Source organism: Phalacrocorax aristotelis, chromosome 7, assembly GCF_949628215.1.
Source record: "Phalacrocorax aristotelis chromosome 7, bGulAri2.1, whole genome shotgun sequence".
Taxonomy (NCBI): Eukaryota; Metazoa; Chordata; class Aves; order Suliformes; family Phalacrocoracidae; genus Phalacrocorax; species Phalacrocorax aristotelis.
Window position 1 is genome coordinate 33357811 of NC_134282.1, and position 22266 is coordinate 33380076.

At 58.7% G+C, this 22266-nt stretch overlaps 2 protein-coding genes across 2 annotated transcripts; one reads left to right on the plus strand and one right to left on the minus strand.

Annotated features, from left to right (window-relative positions):
• Positions 1–972: 972 nt before the first annotated feature.
• On the plus strand, positions 973–9992 carry LOXL1 (lysyl oxidase like 1). The gene is made up of 7 exons (XM_075099832.1): positions 973–2149; positions 7262–7370; positions 7868–8005; positions 8317–8473; positions 8557–8652; positions 8847–8962; positions 9298–9992. The coding sequence occupies exons 1-7, from the start codon at positions 1096–1098 to the stop codon at positions 9302–9304; spliced, it is 1677 nt and encodes a 558-aa protein (XP_074955933.1). The 5' UTR covers positions 973–1095; the 3' UTR covers positions 9305–9992.
• A 5973-nt stretch (positions 9993–15965) lies between these two features.
• LOC142060144 (zona pellucida sperm-binding protein 3-like) lies at positions 15966–19609 on the minus strand. The gene is made up of 9 exons (XM_075099833.1): positions 18299–19609; positions 17718–17836; positions 17525–17628; positions 17125–17302; positions 16927–17047; positions 16745–16836; positions 16438–16574; positions 16272–16361; positions 15966–16197 (listed from the first exon to the last, which is right to left on the minus strand). The coding sequence occupies exons 1-9, from the start codon at positions 18887–18889 to the stop codon at positions 16073–16075; spliced, it is 1557 nt and encodes a 518-aa protein (XP_074955934.1). The 5' UTR covers positions 18890–19609; the 3' UTR covers positions 15966–16072.
• Between the last annotated feature and the right edge of the window lie 2657 nt (positions 19610–22266).

A 22266-nucleotide genomic window follows, 5' to 3' on the forward strand; every position in this document is an offset into this window, starting at 1 on the left:
TCTGGGGTCAGGGGAATGGCAGGGGTTGGGGTGTCCGCTCTGGCTTTCGGGGTGCTGCCTCAGTTTCCCCAGGGTGGACAATGGAAGGAAGGATGCTGGGATGCTTCTTCCCAGCCCCATTTCTGCCCCAAAATATCCCACGATGGATGCCAGGCTGGGGTCATGGGGCTGTAAAAAGAGGGTGGGGGTTCAGGGGGTCTCCAGGGAACACGAGGCCATGAGGCCCCAGTGCTCTGTTTGCACAGGCCCTTCATTCGGTGACGCGGAGGAGCAAGCCAGGGCGATGGCCCCAGTGTGGTGATGGATTTGGGGCTTGCGTAGGCCAGATCCAGCTGGCAGCAGTGTTGGGGACCTGTTGGACTTGCTCCTCAGGTTCCCCCCCTTTGTTTTTAATATTTCCAGCCCTGATTTACCAATCCATGTCCAGTTTTATTCCTCCCTGGCGCTTGTTAAAAATGTTTTGTGCAGGATCCATCCTTATTTGGGCTACAATATCAAGGGAAAAAAACCCAAATTGTCACGAAGAGACAAATTCTGGGGGAAAGCTCCATCTTTTTGGCACGGTTTCCCCTTTGAAACCTACCGAGAGCTTTTGCGAGGGAGTGAAGGCACTTTGCCCAGGCGCTCAAACTGGTATCGGGCCTCCACATGGGAATTTGGATCCCTTCGCGGGGGGGAAACGGGGTCCTTCCGAGCAGTGGCGCGGGGCGGGATTGCATCAATGCTTTCCACAAGCCCGACCCCTATTTCGAGGCCATTGTATAACACCAAAACCCGCAGAATTCAACCCCAACGTTGAAGGCCCGCGTGGCGCCAGGGCTAAAATATGTATAAAAAGCTGGATTTGTAGGGGTTTTTATCTGGAGTGGATGCTTTCTGCGTGCAGGCAGCACCCTGCAGCCCTTCCTCCCGGCTACCGGCGGGCAGGATCCGTGCCGGGGGCGGTTCCTAGGACCCGGCGGCGCCTCGCCCCTCCGCGCCGCTTCCCTCCCCGCCGCCGCCGCCGGGGAGCCGCGGCCGCTCCGCCCGCCCCGGGAGCTGCTCCGCCGGGGCTGGGGGAAGCCGCCGCGGGGCCGGCGGCTCGCCGTTACCGGGATGGTGCGGCGGGGAGCCTGGGGGCTGTGGGCAGCGCTGGGTTGCGGGCTCTGCCTGCTGGCGGGCGGGCAGGAGCAGGCAGGCGGCGGGCAGCCTTGGAGGCAGCTGATCCAATGGGAGAACAACGGCCGCGTTTACAGCTTGCTTAATACCGGCGCCGAGTACGTACCGGCGGGGCAAGAGAGACCCGGTGGGAACCGGTTGTTGTTGGCGGGAGCGGTGACCGGAGGAACGGGCAGCGTCCGGCGGCAGGCACCGGCGGTACCGCCGCGGCCGGGCTCCGAGACGGTGCGGGGGCAGACGCGGCACCCCTTCGGTTTCGGGCAGGTGCCCGAAAATTGGCGTGAGGGACCGGTGGGCGACAGTACGGCTTCGCAACGGGTACGGCCCGCCGGCCGCTCGCGCCAGCCTTCCTCCTCCTCCTCCTCCTCATCTTTCGCCTATGCCTCCGTCGGGCAGCCAGCGTACCCCCAATTCCCCTTCGCCCCCCAGTACGAGCCCTATGAGGCACCCCGGGCATACGATGAGGCGTACACCTATTACCGTAGCACCGGCACCGGCGGGGTGGCTGTGGCTTCGGCGGCGGCGGGTGCCAGTGTGGTGTACCCCTTCCAACCCCGGGCACGCTACGAGGACTACGGGGAGGAGCAGAGCCCCTATAGAGCCCAGGGTTACTACCCAGCGGCTGAACGCACCTACGTGCCTGCCGCCCCCCAACCGGTTGATGGGCTGGACCGCCGGTACTCCCATAGCTTGTATCACGATGCTGGGGCCTCACCAGCGCAGGGCAGCCCAGACTCGTACGCCAACCAGCAACCCACTGGCCATGGCATCGCATCGGCCGATAACCTGCAAGCTCCCACCGGGACGGGGTACGGGGGCCAGTACCCACCCTATGAGCCGCAGCCTCCTTTTCGGGCACTGGAGCCTTACGGGGTTCCTCGCCCCGAGTCCTACCTGCCTGCCAGGAGCCCTGAAATGCCACAAGCCGTCCCCGATAGCCAAGCCCGGATCAGCGTGGGCAGTGTCTACAGGCCCAGCCATGGAGGACGGGGTGAGTCTGGGGAGGACCCTGGGGTGGGTGGCAGCTCCTGGGGGTGGGATGGTGCCCTGGGTGCCCAATCACCCATATCTGGTGCCAGTCGCCCTTCAAGGATGCTGCCCCAGTGCTATGGGGACAAATGTGGCTGAGGGGCCACTGAGAGGCTGGGGCTGTTGGGGACCCTACATGTTTTGGGAGTGATGTTTGAGGGGGTAGAAAATAGGGAGGAAAGTGAAGGGGTGCATAGGGGCAAGCCCCAGCAGGGTCTGGGCTTAGGGTGCATCTGTGCCATGTCCCAGGTCATCCTGTGCTTGTGGGGTGGGTCTGTGCTGCATCCCAAGTCATCCCACGCTTGTGGGTGGGTCTGTGACATGTCCCAGGTCATCCCACCTTCATGGGGTGGGTCTGTGCTGTGAGATGGGGGGGATACTGTGCTCGATGGGGGGTTATGTGCCATGTCCCAGGTCATCTGGCATTTGTGGCGTGATTCTGTGCTGCATCCCAGGTCACCTTAGACTTGGGGGGTAAGTCTGTGCCATGGATGGGAGAACACTGTGCGCGAGGGGGAGTTATGTGCCATGTTCCAGGTCATCCCGCATTTGTGGGGTAGCTGTATACCATGTCCCAGGCAGCCCTACCTGCACAGGGTGGCTGTGTGCCATGGGCTGGGGTCATGCTGCACTCCTGGTGTGGCCATATGCCACGTCCCAGGTCAGCCTGCATCCGTGGGGTGGCTGTATGCCATGGGCCCCCCAGCCCCAGCATGCCATGCTCCTGGGGTAGGAGTGTGTGTCCCAGGTCATTCTGGCTGTGTCCCCTGTGCTGAGGCAGGCTCAGTTCATGGGCTGATCTGTGCTGCCTCACCTGGGGCTTATTGCTCCCATCACTCTTCCGTGTCAGCCACATCATGACTGCAGCAGGGTACCAAGGCCACAGCAGGGACGCCGTCATTTCACGTCCTACTGACCTTGATCCTGATGAAATCCTGTGGCTTTTGGCCGAGGCTTGCCAAGAGTGTTTTTGCTCCATGGTGAAATTGGAGGCAAGGCTGGAGGGTGTAAGGAGCAGCAGCCTGGGGGATCTGTTCCCTGCCTGTCCCTTGGGAAGCCCATCTCAGCTGGAGCCTCTGACCTATCTGACACCATAACCCATCCAGCCCCATCCCTGGTTTCTGAGAAAATCCCATCCCAGAGGGTTTGTACTGAGGAAACGATCATCTCAGCCCTGCCCCATTGCATGCAAACAAGTAAACACAGTGAGAGCAGCCGGGCTGGGTCAGCCTGAGGTCCAGCCGGCTCTGCTGAAGATGTGTGGGAAAGAGCTTGGGGCAGGGTTTGTGCAGAGAGGATCTTCCTCCGGATCTCTGCCTGCCTTGCCATGAGCAGCCAGTCCTGCTGAGTGAGGGATGGAGGGGCGAGGGATGAGGGCTACAAGGGATGCTGGTGGTCCTGTGTCTCTGGGGAGGGACACCTGGGGACAGCTGCCCTGACATGACCTGAGGTGACAGAGGGAAATGTGAAGATGCCTGCCAAGCTTATCTTCTCCCTGTTGACAAAGGCTGTGTCCTTCAAGGATCCCTGGAAGCTGGGCCAGGGGGTGATGGTGCTGTGGCTCTGCCAGGGAGATTGGGGTGCCCATGTGTGCGTGGACAACTCTTGGCCAAGCCCATCAGTGGGACACCCACCTCTCAGTGCAGGAGGCCCTAACCACCTTCTTCACATTTTTCTGTAATAAATATAAAGAAGGGAATAAGGATCATCCAACAAACCCAGAGAGGTGGCTTTCTGGGGCCACCCCACTGCCTGGCCTCTCCTCCAGGCTGTCTACTGCGCTCTCCAGCCAAGCTTTGTTTGGGGAAAGCCGTCACCTCCCTGGGGGTCACCAAAAAAAACCACACCCCCAAGCCTGTCACCTGCGGGGCCACCCTTCAGGCAGGTTTCTTAATTGGTCAAAACACTTCATGAAGCTGAATCAGATGTTAATTACGTGCCTAAGCTTTTTTAAGAGCCTCTAAATCGCCTCAGGAATGTGCAGCATTCCTGACCCCTCACTGGGGCACCTGGGGGGTTAATTAAGCAACAAGGTCCCACTGGCTTTTATGAGGGGGTTTATAGGGGCTTGCGTGAGCATTGTGGATTGTCTGCCTGCCTCCATCCAGACCAGCTGGTGAAGTCACCCTATGAGATGAGAGTTGAAATGGTTTCCAGTCCTAGATCTATAGGTGGCCAGGCTGTGGTGGAGGTGGGAGAGGAGCATCTCATGTGGCTTGGTCAATAGAGGGAGGTAAAGGCAGTACACCAGGCTTTGGCAAGGAGATGGGGAGGAGACACCAAAAGTCTTCATGTCTCCTGCTCACCGCAACTGCAGAGGACCCAAATGTCACCCAAGTCTTGCCCAGGGGCTTAATCATCTCATGCAACAGAGGTCTTGGCTGGTGAAAGCAAAGCCCATGTGGCATCTAAGCCATGGGGGCAGATAGCCCACCCCTCCTTATGGGGTTTGGCTAAGGTGCCAGTTCCCACCAGGCCTTCCCATTCTCAGCTGATCCCCAGGAGGCATCTCCAGGGGCTTTCTCACCCTGATCCCTCCCCTCTGCTTTCCTCCATCTCCGGTGGGGTTTTTTGCCTTGTCCTTATGCAAACAGGTTGCCCGGGGTTGGTTTTTGAATGGGAGCAGGTTTTGGAAATCTCATGGGGTGATGGGGATTTTTGTACCCACTAAGCTTGAGTCATGGTGGCTGTGGTGACTTCTGAGGATGCCGTCACCCATGGATGGGGCAACTAGGCCAGGAAATTACAATCTTGCTTATGTCCACATAAGTCTCCCTTATGTGGGCTTGGGGATGGGTTTGGGTTGATTTTGTTGCTATCTTAAGGCATTTAACAACTAATGGGGGATGTCGAGAAGATTCAGTGGGGCTGGGATGGGGGGGTGAAGGGGTGTGTCAGGAGGTGCTGGAGGAGGGATGCTGCAAGGGTGGGAAGGGGAGATGAAGGGTTGTATCTCAGTTGTTCAGAGGTGTCCCTACTATTCACATACCCCCTTTGGTGGTCCCTGCACCTCGAGGTCTGGGACCCAGCCCTGCCAGGCACAGAGAGGTGAAGCAGCTGCCCTCTCAGAACACTGCTGGAGATGGGATTTTTCAGCTAAGCCCTGCACACCTGCACAAACAGCACAGTGGGGAGCAGGCCTGCCGTTTTTTATTATTCCAATTTTCACGGTGAATAAGAGGAAATCTTTTCTGGCAGCTCCCCGGGGCAGGCCAAGGGGTGGAGGAGATAAAACAAACATTTTCTTTCTTTGGTTGTCCCTTTTTGGAGGTGATGGGGGGGGGGCAGCCAGGCCCCCTGACTTGCAGGAGGTGGGAAAGTGCTGGCTCAGCAAAAAAAGCTTAGGATTTGGCAAGCCCCAGATGGGGACGTTTTGGTGCCGTGCTGTGATAAGGGGACATTTTGAGGGTGTTGAGGCCAGATCCTGCCATCCTATTAACCCCAGCAATGCTGGCGCTTGTGTTTGACCCTTCACTTCCAGGCCTGATGCGAAAATCAAGTGTGAGACCCTACAATAACAGTGGGGCCATCCAGCGCGAGCTCTGTCATGGGGGGAAAATAAAATTCCCTGTTGGTAAAGGAGTCGGGTTTCTCCCTGGAGCATCCAAGAATTTATTATAAACAACAGCGGGGAGGAAAAGCTGTTTTATAAATGATGACAAATGTTCCTCTCGCAGGCGGGACGGGGCCCAGGGATCTTTCTCCATCACTTTTTTTTATTATTGATTTTTTTTAAGCAGGGGGAAAGTCTTTCCAAGCTCTCACGATTTTCTCCCGGGTGTGCACGCCCCCCCCCCCCCCCCCCCCCCCCGGGTATTACATCAGCAGCGATGACCAAGCAAGTGGGGCAGGAAATGAGCTCCAATGGAGTGACGTGATCCCTCGAGGGAAGGCAGGCCAAGAAACAAGAAGGCATTGTTCTTTTTGCCCGTGGAAAAAAAAGGAAAATAGGGATAAAAAAAGAGGGGAAAAGGAAACTGGAAACTGTCTGGGTGCAAAGGGAGAGCTAATGTGTCTGGAGCACCCTGGTGCCTTGAAAGGGGATGAGGATGAGGATGGGGAGGAGAGTGGGGAAGGGGATGAGGATGGGGCTGAAAATGGGGATGGGGACAGGGAGGGGGAGGGGGAGGGGGATCAAGCTGGGGAAGGGGATGAGGATGAGGGGTGAGGATGGGGCTGGGGAGAGAGATGAGGGCGGGGATGGGAACAAGGACAGGGATGAGGATGGCAATGAGGTTGGAGGATGAGGATAGGGACAGGCTGGTGAGCTTGCAGAAAGGAGAGGTGCTAAGCAGAGGTCATTGCAGAGCAGGGCTTGGCTTTGCAGAGGGCTGTGAGGAGGGAAACTGAGGCACAGAGCACCTGGGGAGCATCCCCTACCCATCCTGGTCCTTCCTGAGTGGCAGATGTAAGGATGCTTCCCAGGTCAGTGGTCCCAGAGGAGCCTCTGGGAAGGGGAGGCGTGAAAGGGCGTTGCTGCAGGGGGGAAGCACCGGCTCCAGCTGGGCTCCGTAATGCTTTTGGAAAGAGAGGCAGCCCCCACTCGTCCCTGCAGCTGTCTCTCCGCAGCTAGCTTTGGCTTGGCCCTAAATGCAGGGCAATGTCCAGAATTAAGGAAGAGGAAGGATAACGGCAGAGCCCCCACTTTCACCCGTTTTGGGGTGAGAAACAGGCAACAGGGCAGGAAATAGGGACCCCCTTTTTTGGGGGTCATGTCACTCTCAGTCCCTGGCTGCTGCAGGGGTGGGAGCTGGAGGACTCTGTGAGACCCCAATAACCCCTTGCAGGGTGGCTGGGCATAGCGGCCGGCCAGGGCTGGGTGTATTCGCTTCCAGGAGGACGGGTTGAGCAATCCCACTGTAGGAAAATGGAGGACTGGGATTTGCCAGCAGAAGTCAGGGAGGGAAAGGGAGGGGAAGGGAGGATTTTCCATTTGCAGCTTAAAATTAAAAAAATGTGACGGTCACCGAAGCAAACCTTCCCTATGAGGTCAGGGCTGGTTGCTTCAAGGAGGGGATTGCTGCATCCCCAAGCCCTGTCCCCATCCTCCAAGCTGTCCCCATCCTCCTGGCAGGTCTCCCTGACTTGGTGCCGGACCCCAACTATGTGCAAGCGTCCACCTATGTGCAGCGAGCTCACCTGTACTCACTGCGCTGCGCGGCTGAGGAGAAGTGCCTGGCCAGGTAAAAGCAGCTGTGGGGTGTGGGCTGTGTCCTGGGGTGAGGGGGACATGGCGACACAGCAGGAGAGAGGGGTCCTGGGGCAAGAGGGAGACAGGGAGCCGGCATGTGGAGGGGTAGGGGTGGGTGGGGAATGGGAGATGTGCTGGTGGGGGGGAGAGGAGGAGGATGGAGGAGAGGGAAAGGAAAGGGAAGGGAAGAGGGATGGGGCAGGAGGAGGATGAAGGAGAAGGATGGAGGAGAGAAGGGAAGAGGGAAGGAGCAAAGCAGAAAGGAAGATATCTGGCGGGTGCTGCAGGGCAGGGGACCTTGTCTCCTCTCCTTTTTTCGTCATCTCCTTTCTGTGGAGGAAGCTCTCCCTGCAGAGGTGCTCTCTGGGGATTTTTCTCCCTAGGGGTGCTGGAGCTGAGCTTGCACCCACACCTGGGTGGGCTCCTGTCCCCTGAGGCTGGGGCCAAGAGCGGGGGAGCCACTGGCATTGATCCTCCCTATGTCCCCAGCACTGCCTACACCGCTGAAGCCACTGACTACGATGTGCGGGTGCTCCTGCGGTTTCCCCAGCGGGTGAAGAACCAGGGCACAGCTGACTTCCTGCCCAGCCGGCCCCGACACAGCTGGGAGTGGCACAGCTGCCACCAGTGAGTGTCCCCACCTCCACATCAGCCCTCCTTTCTGTGGCAGTTTTAAGGCTTTTTTAACTGCATTTCCCCTTTTTTGAGGGCTTTGCTTTGAGATCCTTGGGGGGGGGGAAGGAGCCACCTTGTTTTGCTTCTTTGTCCCTAAAGCCACCAAGCTCCTGCAATTAATGTTTCCAGGGATCTGGCAAGCTGGTGTGGACCCAGGGTTGATGGGGGACCCCCCCCAGAATCACACCTGGGGAGAGGACTGTGCCATTTGGAGGGTGGGGGGGGGAAATCACCGTGACTCTGTCCCCCAACCCCACTCCCAGGCACTACCACAGCATGGATGAGTTCAGCCACTATGACCTGCTGGATGCTACCACAGGGAGGAAGGTGGCCGAGGGCCACAAGGCCAGCTTCTGCCTGGAGGACACCACCTGCGATTTCGGCAACCTGAAGCGTTATGCCTGCACAGCCCACACCCAGGTGGCTTTGGGGGGGATGCTCGAAGGCCTCCTTGGGGTTCACCACCCCCCCAGCATGCCCTGAACCCCCTTTTCTCCCCGCAGGGCTTGAGCCCAGGCTGCTATGACACCTACAATGCTGACATTGACTGCCAGTGGATCGATATAACGGACGTGCAGCCAGGGAATTACGTCTTAAAGGTGGCCAGGGTCATTGGGGAGATTTTTAGGGGCAAACATTACCTATTTGGGGTCAGCTTGGGCTCTTCTTGACCAGCAGGTTTGGGACCACACACCTTTTGCTGTGCCATCCCTATAAGACAGCTTAGGTGCTGCTTGTCCCTCCTCTTACTAATTTTTGGGGGTGTTTTTCCTTCCCTTCACCCCATTTTTAGGTTCAAGTGAACCCCAAATACATCGTCCTGGAATCAGACTTCACCAACAACGTGGTGAGGTGCAATATCCATTATACCGGGCGCTACGTAGCCACGACAAACTGCAAGATTTCCCAGTAAGGAGATGTCCATCTGTCCTTCTCTGTCCTTCCCTTGGCAAAAACAGATGAGGGTTTGACCTGAGTGGTTTAATTCCTTTTTTTGGCCCCCTTCATCTGGGTTTTCTGTGCGAGTGTCTGAAAATAAAAGCTGGATTTGCCAGTAGCGGAGCTGGGGGTTGGTGTCTCACTCCCTTTTGGGCGTTTATATAGAATTTCCTTGTTATTCTGGGGAAGAATGAAGTTGAGTTTCAAAAGAAACCGCCCCACCCCCCTTTGAAATAATGGTTTTAAATGTCTTCCTAAGTGCATTCCCTAAATCCTGGGATTTTTGGTTCTTTTTCTTCTTCCAGATCTTGATGGGAGCAGGGCCAGAAGGACATCACCTGCCCCAGCCTCTGTCCCCTCTCAAGAAAGTGCCTGAGCTGGCTCCTCTGTCCCACCAGAGACCATCAACAGCTCCTCGAGAACCCCCCCAACACCCCCCCCCCCATTTCTTCACGTTAAAAGGAGAGGAAGTGAGAATGACTCTCTGAAATATTTTTTTATACTTAACTTTTCTTCAGCCTTTGGGTTTTTTTCCATTTCCTAAGGGAAACCAATGCTAAGTTTTAGCTGGAATAAAGGCAGGGGCCCATAAATGCTGTATAAATTATGTAAATCGCATATTAGCAATAGAGAAGTCAGTAGTCTTTAACCCCTTTGGCCTTTTTTTGGGGGGGCAGGGGGTGTGTGTGTCCACAGCAATGCTGCCTCCCCAGGGTGGAAGAAGACAGCCTGAATTTGGAGGTGCTGCCCTGGCAAGGATGCTTGAATGCTCTTCTTGAGGTGGCTGCCACACCGGGATGCTCTGGTTATTTTTGGGATTGAAGGTGCTGGAAATCCCGTCACCTTCGGGGAGGGGGGGGCTTACTTGCTCTGTTTGGCTTTTAAAAACAGGGAGGGAGCCCTTAAGATGACTGGAAGTCTTGTTTTTTTATTATTATTAATAATATTATTATTTTCACGAGCTTTAAAATGAGAAATCATTAAAACACACTGCTTTTGAGGGTTTGGTGTTTAACTGTGGCCATGGTGCCACCTCGATGGCCCACTGAGGGATGTCCCAGTATGTCCTCAGGCCACAATGGGATGAGAGGTGACCTAAGGGAAAGCCGTTGTCTTTCTCATGTTGTCGTTTACTCCTGGATGCTGGGGAGTAAAGGGCACAACACATGGAGGGGTTAAAGGGATGCACTCTCCAGACACCACTGAAATGCTCCTGGCTGCCTACCCAGCTGGAGAGGGGATGTGGGAAAAAGCCACCCCCATGGTCTATGGCTTTGGGAGCCACAGACCGGCCACCCTTTCCTGCTCCCCGCCGTGCCTGTCCCTCCCCCCAACCCCTGCCGCCCCTTCCTCCAGTCCCACGTCGCCACCTCTTACCCCCACCACCAGCCCATGTCCCCGGCAGCCCCCACCAGCCCCGCCCGCTTAAGCCCCGGCCGTTCCCGGCGCCGCCCCGACTCCCCCTGACCCCAGCCCGGGCAGCCCCGCGGCGGGGGAGCCGCCGGGCACCCGCTCCCGCGGGACAGCCGTTCCCGTCTCCCCCCTCCCGCGGGGAGTCCCGGGGAGCTGCGGGGCGGGCACCGGGGCCAGGAGCGGGCTCGGCGGGGCCGGGTCCCCGGTACCGCCCCGGAGGCCGGCGGGAGGCGGCTGCGGACTCCGCGGGGGCTGCCCAGGCCGAGCACGGCGGGGAGCTGCGCCCCGGGCCCGGGACGGGCCCCCCCGCCCGGGGGCGGCTGCGAGGCGCGGGCTGGGCCCTGCCGGGGAGCCCCGGGGCCGGGGGGCTCAAGTGGGAACGGTCCTGCCTAGCCTTGGCCCCGGCCCCGGCCACGACCCCGGCTGGCTCCGGGACCCGCACCCCCAGGGCACACAGTCCCAGCTCCAGCTCACGCACAGCTACGGCAGCTCCCGCCTGTCCCGGCTCTGCTGACGGACGCTCCGGCTCGGCATCAGTTCGGCTCCTGATGCAGACGCTGCAGGCAAGAGATGCTCCTGGCTGTTACAGCTCCAGCTTCTTGCGGCTCCTGCTCATTGCAGTAACGCGGGATTTTGTTCAGCTCATCGCTGTGGCAGCTCCGGCTCATGGATGCTCTGGCTCTCCATCGTGTCGGCTCCAGCCCTGCAGCAGCATCTCAGCCCCAGATGCTGCACACTCCCGGTAAGAGCTGCTCCAGCTGACGGATCCCCGTGGCTGCTCCCCCCTCGTGCTAACGCACCCTCTGCCTTGTTGCAGCTCCAGCTTCTTCAGCCCTGACTGGCTGACGGACGCTCTGGCCCCACAGCAGCCCCAGCTCATGCACACGCCAGCCGACAGACACCCCGGCCCGGTTCGGCTCCACCTCTCTCCATCTCAGCTCCCAAAGCTGACCAGGAGATGCTCCTGCTCCTTACAGCTCCAGCTCGCGTCTGCTCCAGCTCGCATCTGCTCCGGCTAATTGCACCAACTTGGGCTTCTCTCCGGCGCCTGGCTGTCACAGCTCTGCTGATGGACGCTCAACCCAAGGCATTCCGGGGACAGCTGAGGCACCAGAGACTCCAGGTCAGAGGCGCTCCACCTTCCTACAGCTCCAGTGTGCCCCAGCTCCTGCTGATGGACGCTCCAGCTTGGCATCAGCTCAGCTCCTGATGCCGCACGCTGCAGGTAAGACACGCTCCAGCTAAAGGGCGAGCTTGCTTGCTCCCTCTCTTGCTGGCATAGAAGCCGGTTCTTCCCCGGCCGGGGCAGGAGCCAAGGCTGCTCAGCATGGCCTTGCCAAGGGGATTCCCGCTCTTATTTTAGCGGTGCCCCACATGGTGCCGTGAGGACCCTGATACAGAGGAGAGCAGGTGTATTTATGTCAAATACAGTTGTGTAGATTGATCACATCGCCCCCGTTGAGAGCTGGCCTCCTCAGTCACTATTGCTCATGTAATCGGTACATTCCCATCCCATGTGGGTGTGGGTTTATGCTGGGTTCGGATCGGTCTGGGTTCTGGCCGTGGTTGTGTGCCTGGGTGTCACGGAAGGGTCAATCTTCTCTGGTGGTGGTGTGGGCGTGGGGTGTTCTCAGCCGGCAAGAGCTCTGCGGGTCACATCGCCCCCGAGGGAAAAGCTCTGAGCCCCGGGCAGTGCCTGCCTGCTGAGGGAGCTGTACTGCAGGTACCGGCTTGCCTTTCACGCATGCTGACGCACCCTCTGCCTTGTTGCAGCTCCAGCTCATACACGCTCCGGCTTGTTCCTGCTCCAGCCAATGGACACCCCACCTCCTTTCAGCTCCAGCTGCTGCACGTTCTGGGTAAGGGATTCTCCTGCTCCTTACAGCACTGTGGGCTTTGTCCAGCTCCAGCTGATGGATGCTCCAGCCCTGTGTCATTCTGGGGACAGCTGAGGCACTGGACACTCCAGGCCTGAGGTGCTCCTGCTTCTTGCAGCTCCAGCCGATGGAAGCTCCTCTACCTGACAGACACTCCAGCCCTGCATTTGTCTTGGGGTGGCCCTGCCCCTCCCAGCCCAGAGGCGGCGGTCCTGCCCCCACCGGCACAGCTCACCCGCGGCTCCGCCCGCGCCGCTCCGCCCGCCACGCGCCTTATAGCCTCCGGGCCGCCCCGCCCCTCTGCGCCCGCCCAATCCGGTCCCGCCTCCCCCAGCTGCCCCGCAACGCGGGGGCGGGGCGTATGTGGGCGTCCCAGGGGAGGCCCGCTCAGGCGCGGGGTTCCGCAGCTCAGCGCGGAAAGACCGAGCGCTGCATCTTCAGAGCTCGGACACGGGCCCACGTGCTGTGTTTCTGGCCGTGAAACAGCCCGGGGGAGGGCTGCGTTTCTGGGGCTCAGAACCAGCCCCAGTGCTGCCTTTTGGGAATGAGACCGGAGACCACGCGGCCGTTCCCACCCCAAAGGCCAGTTTAGCGGGTGGGTGGGAGGAGGGTGAGAGCAGGGGGGCGGGTGGTGGGGGCAAGGCCGTGGGACCCTCACCGAATGTGAGGATCTGGTCACGTTTGCCCCTGAAGCGCAAGATGCTGACATGCGCCAGGCCGAACTCAACATCTGAGATATCGTCTCTGGGTGAAACGGGGCTGGGGGGGCAACGCTTTGTTCAGTGGAGGCCCTGCTCAGGGCGATATTGGGACAGGGATGACAGCTTATTATGACAGTGGGACAATGACAGGGATTGATTTACGACCTTGTCAAGAGCCCCAGTGCTGGGAACAAACAGGAGCACCTCTGAGTCAGAGCTTAATGAGCTCAGGAGTCTGTTAGCAGGAGCGCAGGTGAGATGACGCAGAGCTGGGGCATTCGTCAGCATGAGAGGGGACAAGATGAGCATCCCTCGGCTGGAGCTGGAAGAAGCAGGAGTGGCTGGTGGCTCTGCTCTTGCCAAAACAATGCAGGGCTGGAGTGTCTGTCAGGTAGAGCCCCAGGAAGCTGGAGCATCTTGTAGCCAGAGCGTGCAGCATCAGGAGCTGAGATGCAGAGCTGGAGCGTCCCTCAGCAGGGGAGGGAACAAGAGGAGCTTCCATCAGCTGGAGCTGCAAGAAGCAGGAGCACCTCAGGCCTGGAGTGTCCAGTGCCTCAGCTGTCCCCAGAATGACACAGGGCTGGAGCATCCATCAGCTGGAGCTGGACAAAGCCCACGGTGCTGTAAGGAGCAGGAGAATCCCTTACCCAGAACGTGCAGCAGCTGGAGCTGAAAGGAGGTGGGGTGTCCATTGGCTGGAGCAGGAACAAGCCGGAGCGTGTATGAGCTGGAGCTGCAACAAGGCAGAGGGTGCGTCAGCATGCGTGAAAGGCAAGCCGGTACCTGCAGTACAGCTCCCTCAGCAGGCAGGCACTGCCCGGGGCTCAGAGCTTTTCCCTCGGGGGCGATGTGACCCGCAGAGCTCTTGCCGGCTGAGAACACCCCACGCCCACACCACCACCAGAGAAGATTGACCCTTCCGTGACACCCAGGCACACAACCACGGCCAGAACCCAGACCGATCCGAACCCAGCATAAACCCACACCCACATGGGATGGGAATGTACCGATTACACGAGCAATAGTGACTGAGGAGGCCAGCTCTCAACGGGGGCGATGTGATCAATCTACACAACTGTATTTGACATAAATACACCTGCTCTCCTCTGTATCAGGGTCCTCACGGCACCATGTGGGGCACCGCTAAAATAAGAGCGGAAATCCCTTTGGCAAGGCCATGCTGAGCAGCCTTGGCTCCTGCCCCGGCCGGGGAAGAACCGGCTTCTATGCAAGCAAGAGAGGGAGCAAGCAAGCTCGCCCTTTAGCTGGAGCATGTCTTACCTGCAGCGTGCGGCATCAGGAGCTGAGCTGATGCCAAGCTGGAGCGTCCATCAGCAGGAGCTGGGGCACACTGGAGCTGTAGGAAGGTGGAGCGCCTCTGACCTGGAGTCTCTGGTGCCTCAGCTGTCCCCGGAATGCCTTGGGTTGAGCGTCCATCAGCAGAGCTGTGACAGCCAGGCGCCGGAGAGAAGCCCAAGTTGGTGCAATTAGCCGGAGCAGATGCGAGCTGGAGCAGACGCGAGCTGGAGCTGTAAGGAGCAGGAGCATCTCCTGGTCAGCTTTGGGAGCTGAGATGGAGAGAGGTGGAGCCGAACCGGGCCGGGGTGTCTGTCGGCTGGCGTGTGCATGAGCTGGGGCTGCTGTGGGGCCAGAACGTCCGTCAGCCAGTCAGGGCTGAAGAAGCTGGAGCTGCAACAAGGCAGAGGGTGCGTTAGCACGAGGGGGGAGCAGCCACGGGGATCCGTCAGCTGGAGCAGCTCTTACCGGGAGTGTGCAGCATCTGGGGCTGAGATGCTGCTGCAGGGCTGGAGCCGACACGATGGAGAGCCAGAGCATCCATGAGCCAGAGCTGCCACAGCGATGAGCTGAACAAAATCCCGCGTTACTGCAATGAGCAGGAGCCGCAAGAAGCTGGAGCTGTAACAGCCAGGAGCATCTCTTGCCTGCAGCGTCTGCATCAGGAGCCGAACTGATGCCGAGCCGGAGCGTCCGTCAGCAGAGCCGGGACAGGCGGGAGCTGCCGTAGCTGTGCGTGAGCTGGAGCTGGGACTGTGTGCCCTGGGGGTGCGGGTCCCGGAGCCAGCCGGGGTCGTGGCCGGGGCCGGGGCCAAGGCTAGGCAGGACCGTTCCCACTTGAGCCCCCCGGCCCCGGGGCTCCCCGGCAGGGCCCAGCCCGCGCCTCGCAGCCGCCCCCGGGCGGGGGGGCCCGTCCCGGGCCCGGGGCGCAGCTCCCCGCCGTGCTCGGCCTGGGCAGCCCCCGCGGAGTCCGCAGCCGCCTCCCGCCGGCCTCCGGGGCGGTACCGGGGACCCGGCCCCGCCGAGCCCGCTCCTGGCCCCGGTGCCCGCCCCGCAGCTCCCCGGGACTCCCCGCGGGAGGGGGGAGACGGGAACGGCTGTCCCGCGGGAGCGGGTGCCCGGCGGCTCCCCCGCCGCGGGGCTGCCCGGGCTGGGGGGCGGGCGGCGCTCGACGCGGGCCGTGGGAGCCGCCGGCGTCAGGGGAAGAAGGGACCGGAGCCGCCGCTCCGGGGGGAGCAGGGGCGCGCCGGGAACGGCCGTGGCAGCGGGGCAGGGCTTAAGCGGGAGGGGCGGAGCGAGGAGCGGGCCGAAGAGACGTGCCCTCCCACGGAGCCCAGCCGCCCCCTCCCCAGCTGGCTGCCAGGAGCCGTCACTTGCTCCTCTCTAGGAGGGCCCTCCCAAACACGCCACCTCAAAAGAATTGGGGTCGCTCCCTGGCTGAGCCGGAGCCCCCCACACCCTGCTCTCTCCTGCCCCAGAAGCGGTGAGTGGAAGCCTGTAGACACAGCTGGGGCTCCTCTTGGGTAAGGACGCTATCCCCAGTGTCACCCATGCAGAGCCAGCGGGGCCACCCTAGAACTGAGGCCCAGAGAGGGCTCAAGCCCAGGTGGAGATGTAGGGGAGCCCCCGGGGAGCTTGGGGGCTCTGGCACCCCCATGGCCACGTGTCAGGGAGGGATGCTCCCTCTCCTGGAGTGCACCAAGCCCAGGCCTGTCCCCAGGGTGTCCATCACAGAGGGAGCAGCACAGAGGCGGTTTGTATTTCCCAAGCTTTATTCAGCTCTCACCCCACACTCACGCTGAGGCACGGGCGCACCTCCTGCGCCCCATGCTGACAGCCAGCACCACCCCGGCCAGACCCATGCCAGCTGCCATGCAGATCAGCCCAGTCCCCATGCCAAGCACTGCTGTCTCCCCACCTGCAAAACCAAGGGGAGCTGTTAGTGCTTGTCACCGGGGTCATGCCATGGGGCCGCAGCCGGTGGGGACTCACCCTGACCTCCCTCCTGCTGCTCTCCTATGGCAGCCAGGTCCCTCGAGAGGAACACGGGGCCAATAACCACATCAGCTTCAGCCTCTTTCCCTGAGGAGGAAGGAGCAATAAGGTGGGCTTACCCAGCAACCTCAGGTTGTCTCCTCCGTCCCCACAGGGACCTTACCATTGGCATCATGGCGGCGGAAGCGGCGGCCAGGCCATCGCTCCAGGTGATTGAGCCTCCGGGAGAGCGCAGGGGACTCACAGTTGCCCGTCTCACAGCAGCTGCAGATGTCCCGGGTGCCTTCCACGGGTGCCCAGCTGCAGCAGGATGGGAGCATCCTCACTGGAGCCTCCCCCACCAGCACTCACGGAGCATTTGTGCCCCCTGAGTCTGGGTCCATGATGCATACCCGTGCCACACAGGGGGCTGTGGGATGCTGGTGGGGATCTGCCCAGGCGTGCCCCATCCCAGCGCGGTGGCTACTCACATGTTTCTAGCTTTGTTGAAGGAGCAAGCCTTGTTCAGGGGGTCCGGGGCTTGGTCCACTGGGGTCACCTTCAGGTGGCAGGTGATGTAGATCTGCAGGGAGGGCAGGGGAGATAGGTGTGGACACACTCACAGGGGATACCAGCTTGGTTTGGGGCTAGTGGGGGGGACATGCAGCCTTACCAGGTTCCTGGCATCCCCTGCGAACCTAAACACATCGATCCTGAAACGCAGCATGTCCTCCCGGGGCCGGGGGGTGATGAAAGCAGAGCTGGTGTCATCCAACCTCCCATCAACCAGGCACCTGGGGTAGAACAGGGGTGGTCAGCATCCTGGCAGGTCCACCCCCAGCTCTGCCACCAGCAGGTCCCCGGGCCTCACCCATTGAAGTCGATGATGGTGTAGTGGGGTGAGGAGTCAGTGCTGGGGCTCAGGGCAGCCACACAGCTGTCCACAAACAACCGCAGTGGCACATGGCTCTCGGTGCCCACCTCCGCTTGGATGTTGAGGACATCACCCAGTTGGAAACCAGTGAAGGGTCTCTCAGCACTCCAGTCCTCTGCAAGGCAGCACAAGGGTGACTGGGGATGTGTGTGTGTGTTCTCCAGCTGCCTCAAGCTCCCATGGGATCAGAGCCAAGGCTCAGCCCAAAAGCAGGAGCGCTGGTGTTTGCCATGGGATGGGTTGGCTTCCCCAGCAGGGTTCTGGGTCCCTGAGCTCCCCCACCCTGGGAAAAAGGTGGAAAATCCCTGTCGGCAGGTCAGGATAGCTTCCTACCTACCATTCATGAGGCGCAGGGAGAACACCAGCCTCTCTTCTGCTGACAGCGTGGAGCTGAAGGGAGCCCAGGTGGGCCGGATGGCATTGCTGCTCACATTCTCCCTCCTGGGCAAGAACCACCTTGCATCAGGACACAGCCCTGTGCTGGTCCCTGGGAACTGGGGTGGAGGGTACTAAGGATGGGGAGCCCTTACCTGGGGTAGTGGCACTCAATGGGGATGACAGCGGGGTTGCTGCGGATGATGACAGGGTTGCTGGCAGGGCTGGGGTCATAGTTGAGGAGCGTGCGGTAGATGAGGGAATCCGGCGTGATCTGGACAGAAAAGCATTGAGAAGCTATTGGAGAGGCCACTCTACCTCCCACCCCCACCGAGCCATGTAGCCACCCTTTCCCAGCAGGGAAATGCTGGGGAAATCCCAGCAAGGGGGAAAAAGCCAGGGAAAAGGGGATGGAGAAGGAGCCCCACTCTGTTCTCAGCAAGTTAAACTTCCTAGTGGGCCAAAACACAAGTGAAATGGGGCTGACGTGGGGACTTTGCACCATCGGCATGTCTCCAGATGAAAGGGCAAAGCAGCTTTGGGGACAAACAGGTTTGGGGGAAATAGCTGCTTGTTCTTCCCATAGGGTTTTCCTTGATAATGCTCTACATCCAGCACGCAGAGCTCCCCCCAACGTCACAGGGGATGCCCAGTGCACGGTCCTGCAGCCACTCCAGGGGCCATGCTAGGTAGAATCCTGTGACGAGGGGAAGCAGTGAGGGGGAGAAGGTCTTACCTGCACAATGCTGCCGCACTCGTGGAGACCAGCAGTGAAGGTGACAGTGTTGTGGGCAGGGTTCAGTGAGGAATGCTTGCATGCCGCTGGCCCCAGTGTCAGGTCGGCCACGTTGACCAAGCGGCCAGTGCCAAAGAGGTCCCTGTGCACTGTCACCACCATCTGAGCCTCCTGGCACTGCACCATGACCGGCTGCTGGCTGGAGATGGCTTGAGATTGGGGATCCTCCACCCAGGACCAGGTGTTGGGGTCTGCCCGTGCCCCCCGGCTTGTCGGGTCACCCCAGGAGAAATCCCAGGGTGGGTAGGAAGCCACCTTGCCCGCTGCCCAGCAGAGAAGAGCGAGGATCAAGCCGCTTTCAGGTCCCATCCCTCCTCTTTCCAGCAAACCCCAGTACAGAGAGCTGGGGCTGCTCCTCCAGTCTTTATATCCCCCTGGTAGCAGGAGCTGTCCGCCCCAGGCTCCAGTTTGGGGACCAATAGCACCCAAAGGCCAGCCCTCGTGGGTGCGGGGAGAGGGGAGGCACAACCAAGTCATTTCTGGGGTGCCAGGACCCCTTGTTCCTGGGCTGCCCAAGGCGAGAGAAAACATCCTTGTCAGCCTCTTGGAGGAAGTTGTTTATAAAACTCAGCAGAAGCTGGAGACAGGGAGACTGGTACAAAGTGGCTTGTTTAGGTTATAAGGTGATAAGGGGCTTTTCAAGGCTGCTGGGGAGGTGACATGAGCAGAGAGGGCAGGGTCCATGATCCCAATCCGGGTGCTTCCCGTCCCCACCGCAGGGACCGTTCCTGCATGGCGCAATCAGCCCCCCTGGGACTTTGGTTTTTCACTTGGATGCTGATGTGCTAGGGGAGGCTGGGAACCCATGTGCTCACAGCTCCAGCCCCAACAGGGGCTTTAAGCAACCCCCCACTCCTCAGCAGGGCCAGGACCAGGGTGTTCGGTCACTGCTGACCCAGCAGCATCCAACGGTGCTCTCTCACCACTGTCACGAGCACAGCCATTCTGAGCTGGGGCCGAACAACTCCCATTTCATCCTCAGCACTGAGGTCATTTATCTGCAGAGCTGCAACCTTTCTTATTTCTACTGCCCTTCCCCAGCTCTTTGGCTCATGTTTGTTTTGTTGCCTTCAAGGAACCAGGCTCAGGGTAGAAGCTGGAGGCAAGGCACTTCACCCATTGCTCCCTTCCCTGTGCTGCAGCACCCCAATCTGTATCCCACACACCAAGAGTAGGGTGAGGCATTGCCCAGCTCCTCACAGCTAGGCAACATGGAAAGCTGCTTCAAATAAACCCTATATGTTTTCAAGCTTTGTTACTGGAGTTTCTGCCCCTTTTTTTGAGCAGTTTTAACTCTTTTTCCCTGCCAGTGCTATGCAAGCATCCTGTTGGCTCCGAGGGATGCTCTGTTTCATACCCAAAATCCCTCTCCATCTTTTGGGATGTCCCTGGCAAGCCTTAGGGACAGTAAAAAGCCTCCCATTCGGATGTTTGAGCTGGAGCAGCTCAGCCATTTCTGGGAAACTGAAAAGAAAGTTTTGGGGGCAGATACTGGCCAGCTCACTCCTAGCAAAAATCCTAGAAAAAAAAAAAATATGGATTAGAGTAAAATCTTCTACCTTTCCCACTGGCTCCTTTTCCCAGGGAGCTGATGCCTTGTCCCTGCTGCTGTCAGCAAGTCCAGGACTTTGTCTTTGTGTTTAAAATACCTTGAAACTGGCACTTGCGTAGAAACACCAAAGATTCCATCAAGCTGAGCTCTGTGCGTCAGGGAGATAAGAGCAGCGGGTGATGCTGAATCAGTAAATAAGCAGCTGCCCCAGTCCCGGGGGAGGGCATCACTACGCATCCAGGTCCTTGGCTGCAAGGACTGTGAGAGATGCCTAGTCTCACCCCATCACATCCCAGAGAGCTGCAGCTTAAGGGCCAGCTCCAGGGTTAGATCATGGGTGTCTGATTCTCCTGCTGGGATCAAGCCCTAGTATCCAATCTCCAACAGGTGACCTTGTGTTTACACAGCTCAAATTAGCAGAGGTGAATCCCAGGTAGAGAAACACACTTAGGGCAGAGGAGGTATTTCTCTATGAAAAAGGGGACTTCTGCTCCCTTGTTAGCCCTTGCCAGGACCAGCTGTCCCATCTTTATTTCAAGCAGAAAAGAGCCTTGGCCATGGACCAGCACAATTGGGAAAGAGCATGAGCTCTTTTTTTTTTTTTGGCAGAGGCCAGAAAGGCCATGGGCACTGGGCAAGCACAGAACCCATATTTCCCCCATTGCATAAAGGAAGCTTTAAAGCACATGTAATTTTTGCTTAAAACAAAGTTTTAAGTCAAAAAACTCTCATCACATGGTAAGGTCAGTGCTGCCATTGAGCCTCAGAGCTGGGGACGCTGTCTGGGAACAGGCAGGAGCTGCTGGAGGGGGGTGGCTGCTCTGGAAAGTCAGAGAGCATTTCCCCAACCCCAGTTTCCTTGTAGACCAGATTTGGGATGGTCAGGGCACTGAGCATCTAGAGAAGATGCTGATCAAGAAGGAACTGGTTATGTGAAGGCTTAACACATGGGCAGCCGCAACTTATGGTCTGGAAGGTTCAGGTTAGGTGAGGAAATATTTATTCTCCAGGATTGTGCAGCCCTGGGCTGGGCACACAGAGATGCAGGGATCTCTGCCCACAGACATTGCCAGCCTTAGCCAGGCCAACACAGTGCTAATATGTCTGATGTTGGACTGGAGGCCTTCTGAAGTAACTTCTAGCCCCTTTTCCATGCCTTCCTCCTATCCCTTCTGCCCCAAAAGGGGATAGCTCACAGCTCTCAGGGGAGGATGACAACGTCTCACAACTATTCCCCCTAAAAGCTCCTACCTCTCACCTTGCTACAAGACCAAACCATCCCAGCAAGGGTCAGATTATACAGATGAGGAAAGAAGCCATACTGACAAGCCCAACCCAAAGTCAGTGCAGCTCTCTGATTCAGCTTAAAACTAATCCTTTGTTTCTAGAACTGTGAGCAGCCAAACTGATAGCAAAGGAAGGGATGAGACAGTAGTTTAAGTGATCGAAAGTCTCAAGCCCAGCTTGGCACCTTGTACCAAAGAGATCCCAGTGCAAGTGACATCTGGCTGAGGGTCTCCAGGGTGCTGGATGACACCCAAAGACACAGCAGCTTGTGAAAGATACCACTTTCCCCTGTTCTCCATGACTAAGGGAGCTGCTGAAGCTCCCCCTGAGCAGGCTAAGAGGTTGCAGAAGTCCTGCCCCCTACAAAGCCAGCTAAAGAGGTGGCTGTGCTGCAAGCAAGCCCAGCTCCTCACAGGTCTCAGTTTTCCCTGAGCCCAACATCCCAAGACATTCAGTTTCCATCACTGCCTAAAGCAGGAACCTCTCCCAGCTAGTGGGGAGCAACTGGTCTTGGATTTGCTGCAGGAATACATTGCCATTACAGTTGCTCTGCTGAGCAGAAGAGCCCAAATTTCACAGCAATAGGAGGAAAAAGCAAGTGTGACTCAGGCATGTCAGAAAGCCCCTTTCTGGAGCAGGGAGGGGGGAAGTGGGGGGCAGAAATTCCAGTCCCTGCCCCAAGGACTGTTTATACCTTTCAGCCAAGGCTTGTTACATATAACTATGTGTAAACAGTCCTTGGGGCAGGGACTGGAATTTCTGCCTCCGTCTGTCCCAGGAAGAGCCCAACCTAATGACCCTGGAGTTGTGCTCCCTTCCTCACCCAGCAAAGCTTGATTTCTCTCCCAGAAACAGCCTCAGGCAGGAGGATGGTGGTCCAAGTTTTACTAAACCCTTAGCTTACCCTGACTTATTGAGTAAGGAGTTAGTATGGAACAGACCCAAGTAGCTCCACAGAAAGGTAAAATGTGTTGAGGCTAAGCACAACTCCATGCCTTCAGAAACAAGACAATACCTGAATGGCTATTTTCTGTATCAGTTCCCAGTTCAGTGCTTTGGGAAACATTCA